The sequence below is a fragment of the Vidua chalybeata genome, chromosome 8 (assembly GCF_026979565.1).
Source record: "Vidua chalybeata isolate OUT-0048 chromosome 8, bVidCha1 merged haplotype, whole genome shotgun sequence".
NCBI lineage: Eukaryota > Metazoa > Chordata > Aves > Passeriformes > Viduidae > Vidua > Vidua chalybeata.
Window position 1 is genome coordinate 13,083,469 of NC_071537.1, and position 19,008 is coordinate 13,102,476.

Sequence of the window (19,008 nt, forward strand, 5' to 3'; positions counted from 1 at the left end):
AAGGGGACAGGGTGAAAATTCACTTTCTCAATCTTACTTTTCGCCCAAGAAAGTGAAACGAAACTGCAATTTCGGTTTTGTTGCAGTTGTCTAAAAGGCTGAGGTTTTCCATGTGAGCTTCTGTTTTGGCTGGTTTTGTTGTGACTTTTTTTTTTTGTTCTTTTTACAGAGCTTTTCAAGATGCTCTATGTCATCAAAGATGTAGTAGCTTTTTGTAGTTTATTCCTATGTTATGGGAATTTGCTCTCTCGGAGCTATTGCTACTGTTTCCAATACAGCTTTTTAAAAGGATATTTTTTATCGAGCCAGGGATAACCACGAATGTGGCTGTAAACATTAATTGCTTTTACCAAATGCTCAGGGGGTTGTTTTTTAAGACAAGTAAAAGTATTTCCTCCTTCCCTTTTCCATGCAGGCTGTGTCCTTAGTTTTGGAAGGTCTGTTAGGTTCATCTCCTCGCTGCACAGCTTTTTTCTTTGGTCGGGTGTGATAATGTATTAATGGGCTTTGCGTTTTCTTTTGGATTTTTAGTGGTCTCAGGGGTGTCTCAGTCGAGCAGATTTCACAAAATATGGTGTGATAATTTTTATTTGGGATAAAAGGTCTTGCTGAATTGAAACATATTGCTGAAAAGTGTTAACCAGGGCTGTATAGTGGTTCAGAAAGATACATTAAACAACTGTGATTTTCATGTTAGCAAAAGAGTGAAGCACAGTAACCTACTAAAGGGTGGAGATTCTCCTATAGAACGGTTTGTGAACAGTTATGGCCCCATTAACACAGAAAATCACATTTCTCTTTGTACTTTCATATATGTGTGTAAAGCAAGTTGGATGGCCCAGTTCTTTTTTATGTTCTTCCTTGTACTGTATTGAATTATTTCTTTTTATCTTTTCCTCACCCTTTGCTTTTGTCTGAAGTTTCTAGTACACTTCCTTGTCTGAGACACAATGCAGAACCTTGGCTGGACAGTTCCTAGCCCTTGCACTCCAAAAAGCAGAGTTACAAATGCAAAGGAGAAAACATTGGTGGATAAGCACTTCCAAAGAAGCTGCCTAAGACAAATCACTCGCCATCTCTTCATTCAAATTAAACTTGAGGGAGAAGGGAAGTGCCTTCATTCCCTGTTGTTTTGTACTGCTTTGTATAATTATGGAATAAGCAGAAATTTTGTTGCAAAGCTCTTGGATTTATAATAAAAGACAGCAAAAAGAACAATATGGGAAGGACATAAGCAGTCATTTGGAATCAGTGGCTATGGAAACAAGGACAGAGATGACAGAAGGCCTTGGTTTTGGTTTTGTTACAAGCTGTCCATGAAGGCCAGAGTAACTGAGGTTCTTGTTAATCGGTCCCTTGGGGCAGGTTAGAGAGCAAGAACACTGAATACCTGGTGTTTATATATATGCACACATAGGGTTTATTTTAGGATAATTTGATTGCAATGGAAATGAGGTATGTAAGCATTTTGGTTATTATCTCTAGTAATGTGACAATATAAAAGTATAAAAATACCACTTAAGGAAATATATAAGGAAAAGAAAGAAAAAGCAAGGATAGGAGTAGATTGCAGAGAAATATCACCAGCATGAATCCAGTGATAAGACTTGATTGTAGCAATTCCGATGTCTGCTGGTCAAAGTGATATTTGCAGTCTTGATCAGTCAGGGATGTGGAAAGCCCCCAAAATGTAGAGTTCAGTGGGTTAATGGATGTTCTGGTGGGAATGCCCAGGTACCTCCCTTGGAGAGGGTGGATTTAACACTGTCTGTTGCAAGGCCCCAGAAATGAGTCTGGAGGCACTTTGGGGGTCTTTGATGGTTTATGACCCCATCTTAGACCGGTGTTTTGGTGTTTCTCACATCATGTTTTCTCACATTATGCCTTATCAGAAGGGATAAATAACTTCAGTCTAAGTGTGACTATCCCAGTACCTCCCCCTGGGTGGGGGGTGGTGTTCTTTTACACCTGAGCCAGTTGTATAAGGGAGGACAATGGCGTGATAAAAAGCAATTTCCCACCTCTGCAGCAGCTGTGCCTTACCAGCCTTGTCCCTTATCTGGCTCAAGCCCCAGCTTGTTTTGTCGTGGTCATCCTCCAGTGGTGGGTGTACACACTCTCCTGTCTTAGGCAGATCAGAGGTTTCAACACCACACACAGAAACCCCCTCCTTCTCCCCTTCCATTGGGGGGTGCAAACCTGGGCCTCAGCAATATTGCTTGTTTGAGTCAATGACCTTTAACATTTCTGTCCCTCACAGTTTGTCTTCGAGATTTAGGTGCAGAGAGGAATCTGGGTGGTAACTGAAGACAAGATGTGGCCTGCCAGCAGTGCTTCGTGTGCAGATGGGGTTTTAATGGGAAAGAAAGAAGTACAGTCGCTTAGTTAGGAAAATAGGAAGGGTTTGGAAGGATACACAGTGTGGAAAGCTCTGGCACCGGATGATTTCGCAGCTTGAGAGCAGTCCGAGCAAGCACCGGGTGTGTCCTGAGGAATGCGAGGTGGAGAGGGCTTTGCTGTGAGCAGGTGAGGTGGGGTGCATAGCACAGGGCAGACTCAGATATTCAGGTGTTCAAAAAACATTTTCTTACGTTGTCCTGTGCTTCCATTTCTGTTACTGTTACTTCTGCTTTGCAGCCTTTCCCTAGGGCAGCCTAAGGTAGTGTGTGAGAAGTGGGGTGGATCACTCCTTTTCATTTGAGTCAGCTGTCTCCTGGTGTTTCTGAATCCAAGAAAAACATCAGGAAAGCAGTGCCTTTGGTCATCTCCACTCTTAGGCAAAGTGCTAAACAAAAATCCCAATACATACGTATGCAGAATATCTCCTATCTGTGCAGTGCCTGCTTTGAACTGCTAAAGCAGCTTTTTGATATTGCTAGTTTTTACAGACTAAATATGTGAATTTACACAGAATATTACACATAATATTATATACACAGAATATTACACTCCTTGAGGAGTGCAAGGAGGTCTAGGGCAGAAAAACAGATCAGTCAGCAGCAACAACAGTGAATGAACCTGCATTTAAATCTTTGGTTCTTCTGCTGAACTGAAATACGGGGATCCTGTGTGCTGAAATTTTTCTCTTATTTGGAAATAGCTGAGTGATATAAGTAAGAGTTGTTAGACCGTGAGTTGAACTTTACTTGATCTACAAGGCTCTGTTGAGTAAGTCAGAGATGGATTATAGGGAAACCTGGGGCTAACAACCTGAACATTAACAGTTGTTAGGCTAGACAATGTTAATGGCTTAAATATTACTTTAAAATTAATAGCTGGAATGGACAGCCCATAAATAGTGGTACATTAACAGTAACAACTGTATTTGCAACATGGACCACAGAACCAACTGAAATTCCCCCTGAAACAGCCTAAGAGGGTGTGAATATGACCACAGAGCACCACTGGGTAGCAAAACAGTGAACCAATGAAGCCTGACAAGACCCCAGGCTCTAAAAATCACTATTGGTCTGGACTGCTGGGTAGTTCAGATTGCCCAGGGATTTCTGTTTGTGGTCCCTTTTTTGAGGCACCAGCTTAAGGTACCACCAGGTAATTGATTTGTGCCAATAAATTTGTCTAATGGAGTTGAGAGCCTGGTGTCAAAAATTTAACACTGTTGCTGTGGCACGTGAGAAGAACACACGTATTTTGTCCTATGTCAGACTGAGCTGGGACAAGCTGGAGGCAGCCAGTCTCTCTGACAAGTAGTTCCTCTGCTTTCTTTGTTAAGCCAAACCCAGTTTTGTGCACTCACAGATTCTGATTACAGGTTACTTTTCACTGAATTACAGTATCTTCAAATATCAGTGCTTGCCAGTATCCTGATTTAAGAAGTATCAGTGCATTATAAACAGCTTTTTGTATTTCTGTAGGTGCTAACAATGCAATATCTATGTCAGAAAATGCAGAAGTGATGGTTACAAGTTTAAAGAAAGATTCAAAATTAGATCCAAATTAATTTCATTTTGTACAAGTAAGCAGTGTGTTCTTCTGGCCTAAACTTCAAAAAATGGTTACTGAGTCTTTGGAGACACAGTCATCTATGGATACTTGAATATGTTAGCGTAGTTTCCGGAGTAAGCAGGTTTTGCCTTGGTTATCATTGTTGCTCAGGCAATAATAATGTAACTTTGCCTTGGAAGGTACAGAAAGAGGACAAAACTTGTAACCAATCTCTGCTGTTCTTGCAACAACGTGAACATTTTTCTCACATCAGTACTTTGTTTGAACTTTGCGACACTTCCAAAGCCAGCACTCAGTATAGCCTTAAAGTCATTAGCAAGCTGTGTGGAGGAAGAGGAGGATACCAAACTCACAGATTCTGATGTAATTTGTTCAGCCAATCTGCCCATTTTTAGAAGCAATATTCTTCAGTGGAGAATGCCCTGGTGTTCTCATGTCCCACTTGTTCTTCCCAGAGGGAAAAAACCTCTGATTTAAAGCTAATAATTACTTTATAGGTAATTAGGCTGCTGTCTCTGTTGGAAGCTGGGTGAGATGCTACCTTGAGTTAGCAGCTCAGAGTGATCGTGGACATGGGGAGGTTGTTAAATGGCATAATGTCATCACATAATGTGCTGGTGAGGTGTCACCTAGAATACTGGGTGCAGGTGAGGTCATTCCCATTCAGGAAAGTTTAGTTTAAGGTGGAAGGGTGGTTAAGATTAACTGGGATTATAAAGGAAACAGTTTGAGTGAGGAAGCTGCCAGGTTTAACTTCATTAGCCAAGCAGAGTGAATGCTAGAAGGTGAAAACTATGATGATGCTTTTTCTGATTTATCAGAAATAAGAGCTGCTGGCATTAAAGAAATTCTGTAGAAGTAATTTACAGTCTTTTAATTATATAACATTCACTGAATGGGCATTTAGTTATTTCTCCTTTATAAAGTTATATTTTCTTTTCAGAAACCAGTTGATTACGGAGTTCTTTAAGCCAGTTTTAAGTCAAGGTAAGTATGTTTTTTTTTTTCTAAGTGGAAGACATTTATATCAATTTTAATTATGTAAGTGTGCAGAATGATAGTCCAATCTCATTCCATAGTGGAGCAGCGACATAATGAGTGTATCTTACCAAATATGTTAAAATGAGCACATTTAATTTTCTTCTAATAAGGTAACTGAAAATATCAATTTCCTGTTTAAATTAATTTCTTTAAATAGTGATGGAATTATTATTTCAAGTTCTGTCTCATGCTTAAGCCAGATTGTTTATAACAACTGAAGCTGCATCATAGATTATGTGATTCTTTGCATGGCAGTAGCAAAACTGGATGGTTAAGTTAATTAATTTTGGATTACATGTGAGAGACAGAGACACAATATCAAGTAATACACTATAATAAAGTTTTTTGTTTTGCTTTTGTTTTTCTTTCCCCAATATAGTTTTTGTGAATAATTGGTCTTTTCTCTCCTAGACCATGTCCATAAAGACAGAACTGTGCTGTCCTCACCAGACAAAGGAAATGTAAAAGATGAAGGAATGGGATTGTCAGTCTTATGCACTGAAGGTTTTGAAAGGAATCCATCTTCTCCAAAGAAGGTCAGAAGAAAAAGATGCCAGACCAAACACCAAATAAGTCCTGTGGTAGGTGTCTTTTGGAAAAGAATTGAGGAAAAGGACAGTGCAAACATGTCAGAGAATGGCAGAGTGTGCAGGGTCCTGTTTTCCTTGTACCCAAAAGTTGTGATTGAGAAACTCCTCATTACTGCAGGGTCTCAGATGCATTCCTTGACCAAAAAGGAAAAGACTGCCCAGCCAGAGCAGGGAAACAATGAGAAGCGTCTGGGTGTAAGGAGAGCACCATTGTCTTATGGAAATAGTTGGGAAGAGAAGAATGACTGGATGGAGCTCACAGACTCCAGCTCAGACTCTGACAAATGGGTTTCACCTCCAGAAGCTGATACTTGAAAAACCTGGGCTGGAAAAATGGCACTGTGAGCACCACATCTCTGATTCCCAGATTTCCCCACTCTCCTGCTCTCCTACTGACTCTGCATTTAGGTTGTCACTGGAAGCTCTCTGCAGAGAAAGGGAATGGGAGAAGCAGAAATTGAAACAATCTAAGCCACATCCTGTTAAAGCCATTATAAGGAATAAATGTTTTGTATCAGGTGTTTTTAAAAGAGTTATTAAAGGTGGAAATCACTGACTCATTGTGCATATGGATTTTAAAATTTTTAGTTTTTTAAAATTTTACAAGGTAGGATCAGATTCTTGGTGCTGCCTTTTTCAAATGTAACACAAGTTTATGTTCTTCTGCTATTCCTTTGTAGGTTTTAGGTCATGCTTGGGTAAGCTGGTTCTTAATCATTTTACAATCAGTGAAAAATCTTGTTTTAAAAGATTTTAAGAGATAGTCTGGGCTAGATGCAAGCATGGAAATGCAATAGAAATTGTAAATTGAAATTCTATTTTGTAGAAAAAGATGCCTTTATCTTAACTGCCTTATCTTGTGTTTTCTTACAATGTAGCTTAGGGAGCAGACTGGCAAATTTCTGCTATTTAGAATTTGCAGTTAAGAGCAGTTCAGATTTATGCATTTAAGCCACAGAATTTAGGTAGAGATGGGAGTGGTCCTATTACAAATGTAGTATTTAATTACAGATCACTTTTAATCTGAAGTAAAAAATATATGGGTTCTGGAGACATCTTTGCAGCTGTGTTTAAAATTTGCCTTGAAATGAGGTCCATAAATGTATTTCTGGGGGTGTGTGGAACTAAGTCTGTGCTAGGTTCAGCATTGGTTTTTAAAAGTATATTATTAACTTTTTTTTCTCCCTCTGTCTTTATTTTTAGGGAAATGGATGCCCTATAAGAAAAATAATGCATTTTGGTTCAAGGGAGATTGCTTCAGGTATGAGCATTGCTCATTATTAATTAATGAATTACATTGCTCAGAATTAATTAATCAAATTCATCACTTCTTGTCTCTTTTTAATGGCTTTTTTTTCTTGAAATTATGTTTTCTATTTTCTTTTACTAAAACAATAATTCCTATTGAATAGTCAATATTATTTCTAATATATGGCAAGTTTGAAGAGTTTTTAAAGTAATTTAGGATTTTAGTGCAAAACACATTGATTGTAACTTGATTAGAATTAGTGATATTTCATTGTCTTAAAGCCTTGATCCCAGATTTTTTTTTTAATGGTTTCCCTTGCGTTTTGGATAATCCACATTTTCTGTGGTGGCTAATAAATTGTGCCTTTCAGCTTAATCCAGAAAAAATACTCTTGTTGACCCAACCACTAAAGTTGAACTGTTTTTTTTTTTTTTTTTCTTTTTGACCTTTTAACCACATAATTTTGTTCTATGGGTGGTAGAATGGAATCTAAAAAGCTTGAGGTAGGTCAATAGGAAGATAAACTTTAAAAAGGGAAAAAAAAAAAAAGGGGGTCTATGGCTGTGGAAATTCATCAGACTCTTTTCTGCTCTAGTTCTTGTTGACTTAAAAACAGAAGTTAGTTTTTAAAATGGAAAGCTGTTACATATTTGTTTTTTGAGACAATTATTGTTACTATTTTGATTTTTTTAAACATGATAATGGTGGTTGTTTTTTTTCTCCAACACTTCATAGATGATCCATCTCAATCAAGGCTAACACAGGTTTTAGAACATGAGGAGTCTTCTCCACATGCATTTAGAACATCATCTGAGATGGCCTCTGGTGCACCAAAGAGCCCAGCTGTTCCTTCACACTTCCTTAAGCTGTCCTTTGGGCTATCCAAACCAAGAGACTCTCCTGCGAAAAGAAAACACGCTGCCATGAGTGTGGATGTAGATAGTTCAGATGAATCTGAAGTAAACGACCCTGCTTTTAGTAGATCACCAAAATGCAAAAATTGGAGGTGTGGCTTTGTAAAAAATATCTTTTTAAAGTCTCCTCATGATGATGTTCTGCAACTCAAGGATCCTGCTGTCCTGTCTAGACATGATTTGACTCTTTCAGAGGAATTTCTCGACTCGAGCAATGAAAAGGAGAAAAATAATTACTCCACTGTAGGTTTGTCATCTTCATATTCTGCACACAGTCCTGCTAAAAATAACCGCATTTCTGTTGTGGATACCAAAGAGAATCAATTGCAGCTGGCTAACTCATGCTTTTTCTTGGAAAAGTCCCTTCCTTTTTCTCAGGAAAAAAGTACTGTGTCGCCTTCTCCCCACCACTTAACACAAACAAAAGGCATGAAATCCCCTCTCCAGGTTGCTGGCTTATCTCAGGTGTTGGATGTTAGGAAAGAGCAAGATAAAAGACCAGAAAGAAATGAACGGAATAAAGGATACAGTATTCAACCCAGCAACAGTTTTTCAAATACAGTCCATGAGATTTCTGAAATTCCTCCTGATTCCTGTAGAATGGAGATCTCTGGGAAACTTGGTCTGTCCCCAGAGACTGGTAAAAGTGTTCCCCCTTCATTGCCTTTGAAAGAGTCTTTCGTGGACAGCAGCCACGAGTCTTCACAACCCTCAGGAGAACTGGAAGTTAAAAGGAACTTTACACACAAGTCAAAGATGAGCAGAAAATGGCAAAGCAGCTCTGAGAGTGAAGATGACCTGTTGGAATCCATTTTAGACGATGATGATGATGAAGAAGAAGTATTAATGCCACTGCAAAACATGCTTAGTTCAAGTCTCAAACCACAGGCAGGAACACTGGAAGACTCCTTTGACAGTGTTTCTCAGGACACTGTAACTCCATTACTGAAGCTTCATGTAAGTTAACTAAAAACCAGAAAAGCACATTCTTTCAAGTATCCTTTTACAGATGTTATTTGCAAGAAAAATAATATAGATTTTTACCACAGTGCAAAGCCCAGTGGGTGCTAAGTTATTACCCCATATTTCAAATTTTAGGAGGATGAAATTTTATATTGTAGGTATATACCACCAAAACACAGACAGAGGCCCAGGTGAATGGAGACATTTCGTACTCAAAAATCAAATTGCCTCCAACCTCACCTGTTCCATCTGGCACATGCAGACAGCAACTTGTTCAGGTGTGCCACAGAACTAATTTCTGCTATTTAGTTCAGTTTTATAAATAAATGACAAGCTGCTCCAGCAGCTTAGATGTCCAATAGTCTTCTAGTACCTATTCAGTCAGGATGTGTGTGACTGATTGGTAGTAGTTACTTTACATTAATTTTAGTCAAAAATCTACCAACACTCAGCCACTTCTTGCTGATTCTCATTACACCCATTAAAGCTATAGCAGGGTATAATGAGATAGCATATAATCAGCTTCATGTTGTGTTTTTATATGATTTTCTCCCTTATTCATAATGCATGATAATTCAGAATTATTTTCCTGCAAAACTGCTTACTTTGCTTAAGGGTCCTGTGCTGCTGTACAGTTACAGTATAGGTGGAGCAGGGATTTGCTTGTTACTGTGCTTGTCCTGGGAATGGCTGAAAGATGGTTTGTGCAGCCAGATTGATTTAGCTCTATGCCTTCTGGTTGTTTTTAGGAGTTCTGTTTTTGCTTTCCCCCCCCCCAAAGTTAGAAGGCTACGTTTAGAAAATGTGTGCAGTCCAATGTTTTTGTTTTCCTAGTCAGGTAAGATTTTTGAGCTGAAGCTAACTGGAGGAAATTGATGTAGACATTTAGAGATCTGTGTGCTGGACTCCAGTCATATATCTTTGACACAGTCTGTGATTGTCAGAGGTGTGAGTATGAGTAAGTGTGGTGTTTTCTTTGAGGTTGTATTTCATGGAAATTGAAGTATTTTAGGATTTCAAAAAGCTGAATGAATTCTGATCACAAGGGATAGATGATGTCTTTGAATCCCTGTGTACAGGATATTATGATGATGAATTGGTCTTTGTTTTTAAAAATTAGCTCATTTGTTCAATAACAGCTTGTCAAATAGGTAGTGATTTTGAAGTTTTATTGTAAAATTATGTTTTAATAGGGAAGGTCCTGCAGTAGGTCTTAGTGTGGCGTTCCTGACAGTTGGTACAGGTTGGAAATGGCTGCATTTAAACAAAAAGATTTTGTACTGAGCCTGGCTGGGTTGGAATTAATTTTCTTTATAACAGCTGTATGGTGCTATGTGTTTCAGACAAAACCAGTGTTGATAACAGATCAACATATTCCATGCCACATGATGTCATGCTCAGCAATCAAAAAACCAAGTGAGGGGATTTGGTCTGGCATGTAGCCTTTACTCAGAGTGCCCATTGTTGGGCATCCTTCTGCTTGTCAGAGGTGCTGAGTGACTGCCTTTGAATAGCTTTTTCTTGTCTTGCTTATGCCTTTTCCCCTACTATACTTATCTTAACCCATGAATTCTCTTGTCTTTGCTTTTCTTGCATTTCTTTTCACTGCCCTGCACCACTGGCTGGGGAAATGACCAAGCTGTGTGGTGCTGGCTGGGGTCAGCCCATCACTAGTTTCTAGAGTGGAAAACAAACAGCAGAATGCCTGTATAAATTCTCTCTTCTACCTTCCCCTCTCCTCATATTTTTCAGTCTCTGATAGGGTTTATTTGTTGACTGTGTTACCATCTCCACGGGCAGATGTTGAGCAGCCATGATTATTATAATCTGTTCTTATGATTCTGTAATCAAGAGTGTTACAGATCAGATTTGTGTGGTTTCATATGTATTTCACAATCTCAGCCAACATGACTACCTGATTAATGATTAAGGCTGATAAATGCATGCAGCAAATGCTTGTGGGATACGTGTGTGACCATAACATTTGGCTGGCCTGTTCCTGATATAATTAATGGCCAAGTAAGACAAAACAGTTAAGAACTGTCCCAACATTTCCATGACCATGGTTTTAGTGTATACCCACATTCTTCTCTTGTAAGAAAGGGCGTGTGTGTACATTGGAATAAAGTTTTGATTCCCTGTTTGTTCAACAGTTACTTGGCAGATATTAACCAAATATAAAATAATCTAAGAAGTCTTGCAGATTTCCCACACAAAGACATGCTGCTTGTTACATTTAAGAGATGACTGAATACCAGGGTGGTGTCAGAAGAGCTATGCTTGTCCAAAGAATGGAATCATGGCCATAAAAGTTTTCAAATCTGTTGTCTGCTACAAGCTGAATAAAAGACTGGCTACTGAAAAACAATCCACTAGCAAAATTTATTAAAACTTTTTGTGTGTTGTTCTGTTTATTAGCTCCTTAATTTGGTTTTGTACTGGGATTTTGATTGGAAGTTTTGTTTTGTTTGATTTATTTAGAGGTCATTTAGCAAATACTGGAATTTCGCCCTCTAGGGACTCTGAAAGTAAAAGAACTGAGTAATTTTTGGAGGTTCTTGTCTCATGCACAAGAATGGGAAGTCCCAGGGTCTCAGTGGATGATAATAATAGGAGAGTTGTGAGGTAAAAGGCTTCTGGTGGTAATGCTCTTTGTGAAGGTTAGCTGAAGGTCAGCCCCAGACATGCAGAGACTTGCTTCACTGCTCACATCCACTGTGAAGCAGTTATTTCTAAATTAGTCATTGAGAAAGATTTGACCATTATGTAAAATTGTCAAGGGACTGAGAAACCTAAACTGATAATCATCCTGTTTTGGAGGGTCTCCTTTAGGTTTATATCTGCATGCAAAATATCATTAGAATTGGAAGAAGTTTCTGTTTTGATTATTGTCTAATAATGAATTGATGGCCTATGGTATTTTTAAAAATGTCTTACTATTTCATTTACAGCTTTCTAAAGCTCCTGTTATAAGCAAGGTGTCATATGTGAACAGCTTAGATCATCTCTTGAAAGAGAAAGAAGAATCTAGAAGGTTTGTTTCTTAAAGCTGGTTTGAAAAATGCGGGATGGTGTTGTAGGAGCTTGGATTTGCCTTGTCTCCCCAGAACTGATGGAGTTTGATTAGCAGCAAGCTAAGCTTTGCCTGCTGATGCCACCAACATACAACTGAACTGACAGGACCTACAAGTGTTGCTTAAATGGTAAAAGCTGAATGACAGGCTCCTTCCAGGCAACAAGGAATGATTTGTGATACATCTGTTTACCCCTGAAGAGCCAGGCTAAATTTACTGATGTCTTCGTTTTAGGTCACTGAGCCAGCTAGCAGCTGCTGGTCAGGCATGAAATAGAAATATTTATGCAGACTGACTGTACTAGTTTTTTCAAAGGCATTTGTAGCTCAGTATTGGTTGCCAAAATTTGCAGGCTATTGGTGTCTGAGTAGTTACACAGGTCAGTGGACAGAACTAATGAGTATTCTTACAAGAGATCTTTTGGGTAGGAAGTGAAATGTGGTTTATGTGTTAATGGCCAGTGGTGGTGATGAGTATGTGTGTTTAACTGCTTATGTAATTAACTGTTTTGATTAAAGAATTTGACCCTGGTAACTGTGGGCTGACTGCCCATGGAGTAGCAGATACTTCTGTAACTAACAGTGTTTAACAAATAAAATACTTGTTTGGTGCTTAGAAAAAAGTAAACATTCAGCCACAAGATTGAAAGTTTTGTGCAATTACAAAAACTTTATCAGAAGTCAGTTGAGTATTTGTGTCTGACAAACCAGTGCTGATTGTGCTGTTGGAAATTCATTAGGTTTTGGGAAACACTCACTTTGTGTCTTGGAATAGCACAATGGTTGGGTTTTACACAGATGCAATGTCTCACATGATTTTGCCATGTGTAAATGGCTCCTGTCTCTAGGGTTCACATTCAGAGCTTGGATTTTGATGATTTTGTTGTAAATATTAAATGGTGATGATATGCTCTGCTGCTGCTGTTGTTTCAGGTTAGAGGAAATAGTGAAACAGCTACAGGAAGACATAGAAAGAGAGGACAATGCTTCAGATGGAGAAAAAGAGGACAATGCCAGTGCAGATGATCTCTTGGAAGAACACAGGTCCTTGCAACTCCCAAACCAATGAAATCGTGATCTCTGCTTTTCTAGCCTTTTTTTTTCCCTAACCTCTCTCTGTTTCCAGCAATTGTCAATATGTTTAATGAGAACCATATTAAAATATTTTGGGGTTGGGTGGATTTCCTTGGGTGCAACTGTATTGTAACAATTCAGCATTCACATTTGTTACCTGCAAATAACTTTCTGAAGCAGCAAATAGCTTCTCAGTGTTTGAATTAATAAAAGAAATTTTGAATTTTACAGGGAGTTTATAAAGAGATTTTCAGTTGCAACTTATGTCATACCTGACAAACACCCTGGAGAAGATTTATTTGATTTATCAGCTGCTGGGAAAATCTTCACTCAACATAACCTTGACTTGAGGAATTTTCACTTAGTCCCTCAAAATCGTATAGAATATCTGCTTCTGAAGTAAGAATATACTCTTCACTTTACTGTGTTTACTTGAACAATTTTCTTGTTATTTTTAGCAGTTTTAAGGTACGGTTTAATCTTTGCATGCAAATGAGCTCTGTCTTAGTAACTAAGCAAAACTGGTTCCCTTTCCTTGGAATTTTCCTTTCTGGGTTAGCTTTACAGAACAGTAAATTGTAATTTGAAGCTTCCTTCTTTCCTCCTCTGGAATTCTTGAAAAACCTCTTAAATGAGACATGAGGAAAAACAGCTGTTCTGGACTCTTCCATATTTCTACTACACTGGGCTGTCGTTGATAACCTTACCAGTTTGTGGGAGACAAAAGCAGAAGTGAAATGTTATAATGAACACAAGCTCAATCATGTGCAGACTGAAAGACCTTTGTGGTTACCTATTTGTGACCTTCTAGTGTTACATTATGTCTGCTGAAAGACTTTTAGTGCTTCTGTCCTGGATGGGCCTGGCACTTGGGGCTCCATCTGATGAGGATTGCAGAGGATCAGGATCTCTGACATCTGTTAGATTCAGTCACTGAGCCCCCAGCATGTCTGTGTGTACATAAACAAACTGCTCTGTAACCCACAGGCATTTCTGCTCTGTATTTATGAAGCTGTCACACTACAAATAGCTGGACAAATACTTGCCTAATACCACAAGTGTAAATCCTGAAAATTTCTGGTTGTTTAGTTTGGTATTTTATTCAAAACACGCATTGGAGGAACTGAGAGAATTCAGTTACTCTTAAAGGATTTTATACACATGTGTATGTGTGGTTGTGGGTGTGAAGAGGAGGAGAGTGACTTTTCATCTCTTGAGGATGTGGTATTTGTGATACACTCCTTTGGCTTCAGGCCTTTCTATTAATGTTTTGAAGATCACAAGGGTACGAGCTTCAAAAGCATCTTGTAAATCAGTGACTGGAGGAATGAGAATTGAACTGATCATCCCTTGCAGAATGCAATTATGATTTAATTGCTTATGCATTCAGCCCAGTTGGCACTGCTGGCATGGACTGGCTGCCCAGCTGGCACATGGAGGTCTTACCAGGCAGGCAGAGGGTATATGTAGGAGTTGGGACACAGATCTCTTGACAGAGTTACCTGATCTATTAGACAGAGAGAACAGAGGAGACTAAAGAAGGGTATGTGGGAAATTGGATATCTTTAATTCAGCTGCTTATGACATCCCTAACTTTCTAAAGAAGAATCATAGAATATCCTGAGTTGGAAGGGACCCTCAAGTCCAACTCTTAAGGGAGTGGCCCATGTGGGATTTGAACCCATGAAGTTGGTGTTACCAGCACCCTGCTCTGACCAACTGAGCTCATCCTGGTGACTAAAGCTCCAATAATTCAGTAATAGCAACAGCACACTTTCTGTTACTCCAACAGCTACTGTTTGCACCCCACAAATTTGCACAGTGAGATTAGGCTGTGGGATTTTAATAGCATTAGTTTGCCCTCCAGATCCTTTATTTAAAAGGGAAGTTTAAAAATTTTGAAAACAATATTTTTTTCTCTCTTATTCTGAAAATGTTGGTAAAAGTCGTTGGACAGGTAAAAATCTTACTTAATAGTCTCATTGAGAATAGCAAGCTGTCTGTGTAGTGAGGCATAGTGGTTCATAGTACAATAGTGTAAATCAATACTTATTTGAAACTATTATTCCCTAATAATGCAGATGTTTCCAGACTGTATAGAATGGCTTTATAGAGAGAAAGATAGTTGTTCTAAAGGACATTTGTAAAGTTGATTGCTATTAAAAATCAAGGCTTGATTACTATGACATTTTATATAAGTAATAGCATAAGAATAACATCTGTTTTGCATATTCAGATCTTGCTTTGCTGTTGATCATCATATGAGGGGTGAGGAAGTTCTTATGTTTTTGTGAAAATGATGATGCAACCACTAATCAATTTTCATCCTCTTTCCTTGCCCCCCTTTTTCTCTTACAGTTCTAGTGTAACACAGCAGCTTTTTTTAGTTGTTAATGGTGTTCTAAGTTCTGCTTACTGTGATACATTGTGTCCCAAACCAATTCTGAAGTGGCTGTTCCAGGTAAGTCTGTGCTATTCATGCAGTTATCATAATTCTGTGCATGTGTAACATTTTTCTGGAAGCCAGTTGAAGAAGTTTGTGAATCTGTTCCATTACCAACTTTTAAATCGGATATTATTTTTCCCCCCTGGGTTCTGATTTGTTCTCCCGTCTGAAATACTTTGATTGTCACTAGGGGTAAAACAATTGAGAGCCTTTTCTCCACACTCTGAGTGAATGCAAAGCTGCATGACCATGTTCATATATGCTACTGCATTGAAAAAGGACACAGTAAGTGAGGAGAGGTGCTGTGGGCCAAATCATGAGCAAATGCTAATCTTATTTCCTTTCACTCTTAGAAAAACAATACATGCTGCATTATGTAAAAGTGCAAAAGTACCATTTTCTACACATATCATTGTCTAAATCATCAGTGATACCAGCATTATCAGATAATTTTCATTTGGAAAAGGTAGCTCATGGCTCGGGAAGAAGCCTGGAGTCATTCTCAAAGGAAGTGTGGTGACCCTCTCCTTTCAAGAGATCTGTCTCAGTGTCTGAATTACCAGGAATTTACACAGTGTTGTTACTCATAAAAATGCCTCCCTCCAGTCTCCATTCTGTTATTAATTGCCACATTCTAACTGTACCTGAAACAAAAAAGAAATGTGGACCACCTGGGAAATTGCAGCTTCAGTCTGTTGACTGGCTTTCTACATTTGCCAAAAGCAAAACATTTTGCTCTTCCATGTCCTTCCCTCCAGCCAGTTAAAAAAGTACTTTCCCCTTTTCTGTGAGCTCTGGTGTTCCACTAATAAGGAGGAAGTGTGAGCCAATTGAGATCACTTACAGGGCAGGAAACTGTCCAGCACTTGGGGGAGAAAAAGAAGTTTGGGCCAGTAAAGTGCTCCAAGAAACCTGAACTGTACTTCATAGTCATGTTTTTGTAGTTAAGAGTTATGTGAAAAACTAAGAATTCATTGTTTGGGTTTAGTATTGCATATGTCCAACTTGTCTGTGACTGGAAAAGGGTGTAGTTAACTTTGTTGCCTTCACTCCTGCTCAGGGAGCTCAATTTGATCACAGATACAAATAGGTTCCAAAGGGGTATGTGATACTTTCTATTCTCTGAACCCTCAGAACTTGTTTATAATCCAACATGGGGTTACAGCATTCTGATACTGTAAATAATTAACTTTACAGTATTCATATCATTTTTGCACTGCTTGAAATAATCAATGTTCACAGTATTCTGTTCTCATTGGTGTATCTTGCTTTAGAGGCTTTGGGGTTAGTTTTTTTTTGTTTGTTTTTTAATCTGTTGCTGATTTTACTCTGGGAAGTTTGGTGTTGGAAGCTTTGTGTTTGAAGTTTTGTTCTGGCTTGATGTGGGTTTTTTTCTAATTAAAAGAAGACTGATGTTATTATGCAGCTTGGTTTTTGATGCATAGCTTCTTTTCTCTTCACAGATGATGTCTATTCATCCTGACTATTGTGTTTCCACCAAGATCTTAGACAGATTGATGAAGTTATCACTAAAAAGCTGTAAGTATTTGAAGGATGGAAAACTGACCACCTGAGTGAAAGCACTTCTCCTCTCTTCAGTTTAGAAAAGTGTTAGTGAGGAAGTAAAAGGCACTAGTTCTGTTGGGTGATTTTGACTTGAATTTAGGCCCTATTTTTACTAATGTAATGCAGAAATGCTGGGGGCTGACCTTCACCAAGTGTGTGCAACCTGTATCACAGTATGTGATCCTGGCACATACCTCCAAAGTAGTGCATCCAGTACAGAGCCTTTTAAACTCACTCCTGGTATTTCACAAATAGATTTGTCCTGAGGAGAAGCTCAGTCTGCTCAAACGTTTGCCCTCCTTTCCATCTTTTACTTTGGATGATGCGGACATTTGTAGCTTAAGGATTATAAGATGTTTTTCACATTGTTATTCCCAGTATGTAGCACTTCATGATTTATTTTCCAGATAAAATGACAAAAACGAAGTGAATCATACACCTGCACAGAAACGCTTTGAAGGATCTGCTTCAGCCCACAGTGCTGCTAATGTCTTCTGTGTTTTGTCTTCTTCCTTTGTCTGTACTCAAATATTTCTCCACTACAAGTTCCTTTGTATGTTCCCCATGTCTTCATTCAGATCACAAGTGACATTCATTTAAGAACGTCAACAGTTAACATTGCTAAAGTAATGTGGTTCTATTAAAGTATTTGCTCAGGCCTGAGCATATTTTAATGCCCATATTTTAATTCTTGTTTGAAATCAGAGGGAATGTAGCCTCCTTTATTTTATGCCTTGATGGCATTAGGCTTGATTCTGAATGAGCAGTTCAAGATAATGAATGAGCATTTAAACAATTAAGGCTGGGAGTTCCTTGTTTACCACTTCTGTTCCAGAAACCTTGCCTGTTTTCAAATCTTACTTAGCTTCTCTTCTAGTGCCACTGTGATAACACCCTCTTACCTTTGCCTACACAGGCAGTAATTTAGGTGTTCTCTTGAACAAAAATATTGCCTTGTTGCTTGTTCTGCTGTTTGTGATGAAAGAGAACTATGACAGAAAATGGGTGTAACTTGAAAGTAATTGACCTGTTATGTAGGCAAGATGTTTCCCTAGTGTAAAATACTGTATTAGACATTTTTCCTCCCTCCTTGTTCTGAAAATAAGCTTACTGTTTAATGTACTGTCTCCTCTGAGATGAGAGCTGGTAGAATTGATGCAAACTGCTAAGCTTATTTGTTTCCTTTAAAAGGAATTAATGCTAAGAACTAAATTTAAACTAATCCATTCCATGTCTTTTCTTTGTAGCTCCCATCAATGATGAACAATTTAAACCATGGATTCCTTCAATAGCTGATATATCAGTTGTTTTTGTCAATATGGGTGTTGGGTTCAGATCTCTCTTTCCATTGCAACATCTTCAACCCCCCTTCAATGAGCATGATATTTTGTAAGTGTTTTCCTTTTGATATTTTTTACCTAGATCCTGTGAAAGCAAGTTTTTTGCTTAGAATGTAGAATCAGAGGTTTTTTCTTTATTTCCTTTCCCATACTCTATAAGTTCTTGGCTCAGGTCTTAGTAAGAATAAATAAACCTGGGATTCAAACAATGCCTTCTAGGTAAGGATTCAGCAAATCAAACCATTGTTATTTGTCCTGCATCTTCCTAGTGAAGGTTTGCAGGAATCTTGGCAAAATAGCTGGGCAAAGTAATTGGCTACAAGTTGAGTTAGATGTGTGTGTTAGATGCTCTGGAACTGAGATTATTTTGATTTGAAGACATTTTGATACATGCAGGATTTTTTTTCTTCAGTTTGATGTCAGTAAGCCTTTGTGGGCTTTTGAATTGTTCATTTTTTTCTCGGATTGTGTTTCTTCTATTAGAAGTCAGGTGCAAGAAACAGTGAGTCAACAACAGCCAAGAGGAGATGTAGCCATTGCCAGTCCAGCATTCCCCAGTCTACTTGAAAACAATTTAATTAATGTGATTAAGGTGAGAAAACCCCAAGGTTTTTGTGGGTTGGGTTTCTTTTTTTGTGAGTGTGTTTTCTTTTGGGAGGGAGGGGAGGGTTTGCAACCAAGTCCTGAGCATGTGTTTGAGTAGATGCTGTTCTGAGACTTCAGCTTCACATTGAGCAGAGTTCATTGCTTCCATTGGCTTCACTCACAACTGCAGAGTTTTTCTGC

The 19,008-nt window shown here is 38.5% G+C and overlaps 1 protein-coding gene across 2 annotated transcripts in view; it reads left to right on the forward strand.

Annotated features, from left to right (window-relative positions):
- The window catches only part of SLF2 (SMC5-SMC6 complex localization factor 2), a 29,850-nt gene that overhangs the window by 908 nt on the left and 9,934 nt on the right, over nucleotides 1-19,008 (forward strand). Inside the window, exons 1-12 of one of the 2 annotated variants that reach the window (XM_053949605.1) lie at nucleotides 2,466-2,526; nucleotides 4,910-4,953; nucleotides 5,419-5,588; nucleotides 6,801-6,858; nucleotides 7,582-8,717; nucleotides 11,675-11,757; nucleotides 12,730-12,840; nucleotides 13,102-13,269; nucleotides 15,229-15,331; nucleotides 16,780-16,855; nucleotides 18,130-18,271; nucleotides 18,706-18,814. In XM_053949605.1, coding sequence (XP_053805580.1) covers nucleotides 2,495-2,526; nucleotides 4,910-4,953; nucleotides 5,419-5,588; nucleotides 6,801-6,858; nucleotides 7,582-8,717; nucleotides 11,675-11,757; nucleotides 12,730-12,840; nucleotides 13,102-13,269; nucleotides 15,229-15,331; nucleotides 16,780-16,855; nucleotides 18,130-18,271; nucleotides 18,706-18,814 — 2,232 coding nt within the window. In that variant the 5' untranslated portion in view covers nucleotides 2,466-2,494. Of the gene's footprint in view, nucleotides 1-2,465; nucleotides 2,527-4,909; nucleotides 4,954-5,418; nucleotides 5,589-6,800; nucleotides 6,859-7,581; nucleotides 8,718-11,674; nucleotides 11,758-12,729; nucleotides 12,841-13,101; nucleotides 13,270-15,228; nucleotides 15,332-16,779; nucleotides 16,856-18,129; nucleotides 18,272-18,705; nucleotides 18,815-19,008 lie in introns of those variants that run through there. The other variant, XM_053949604.1, reaches the window with a different exon arrangement.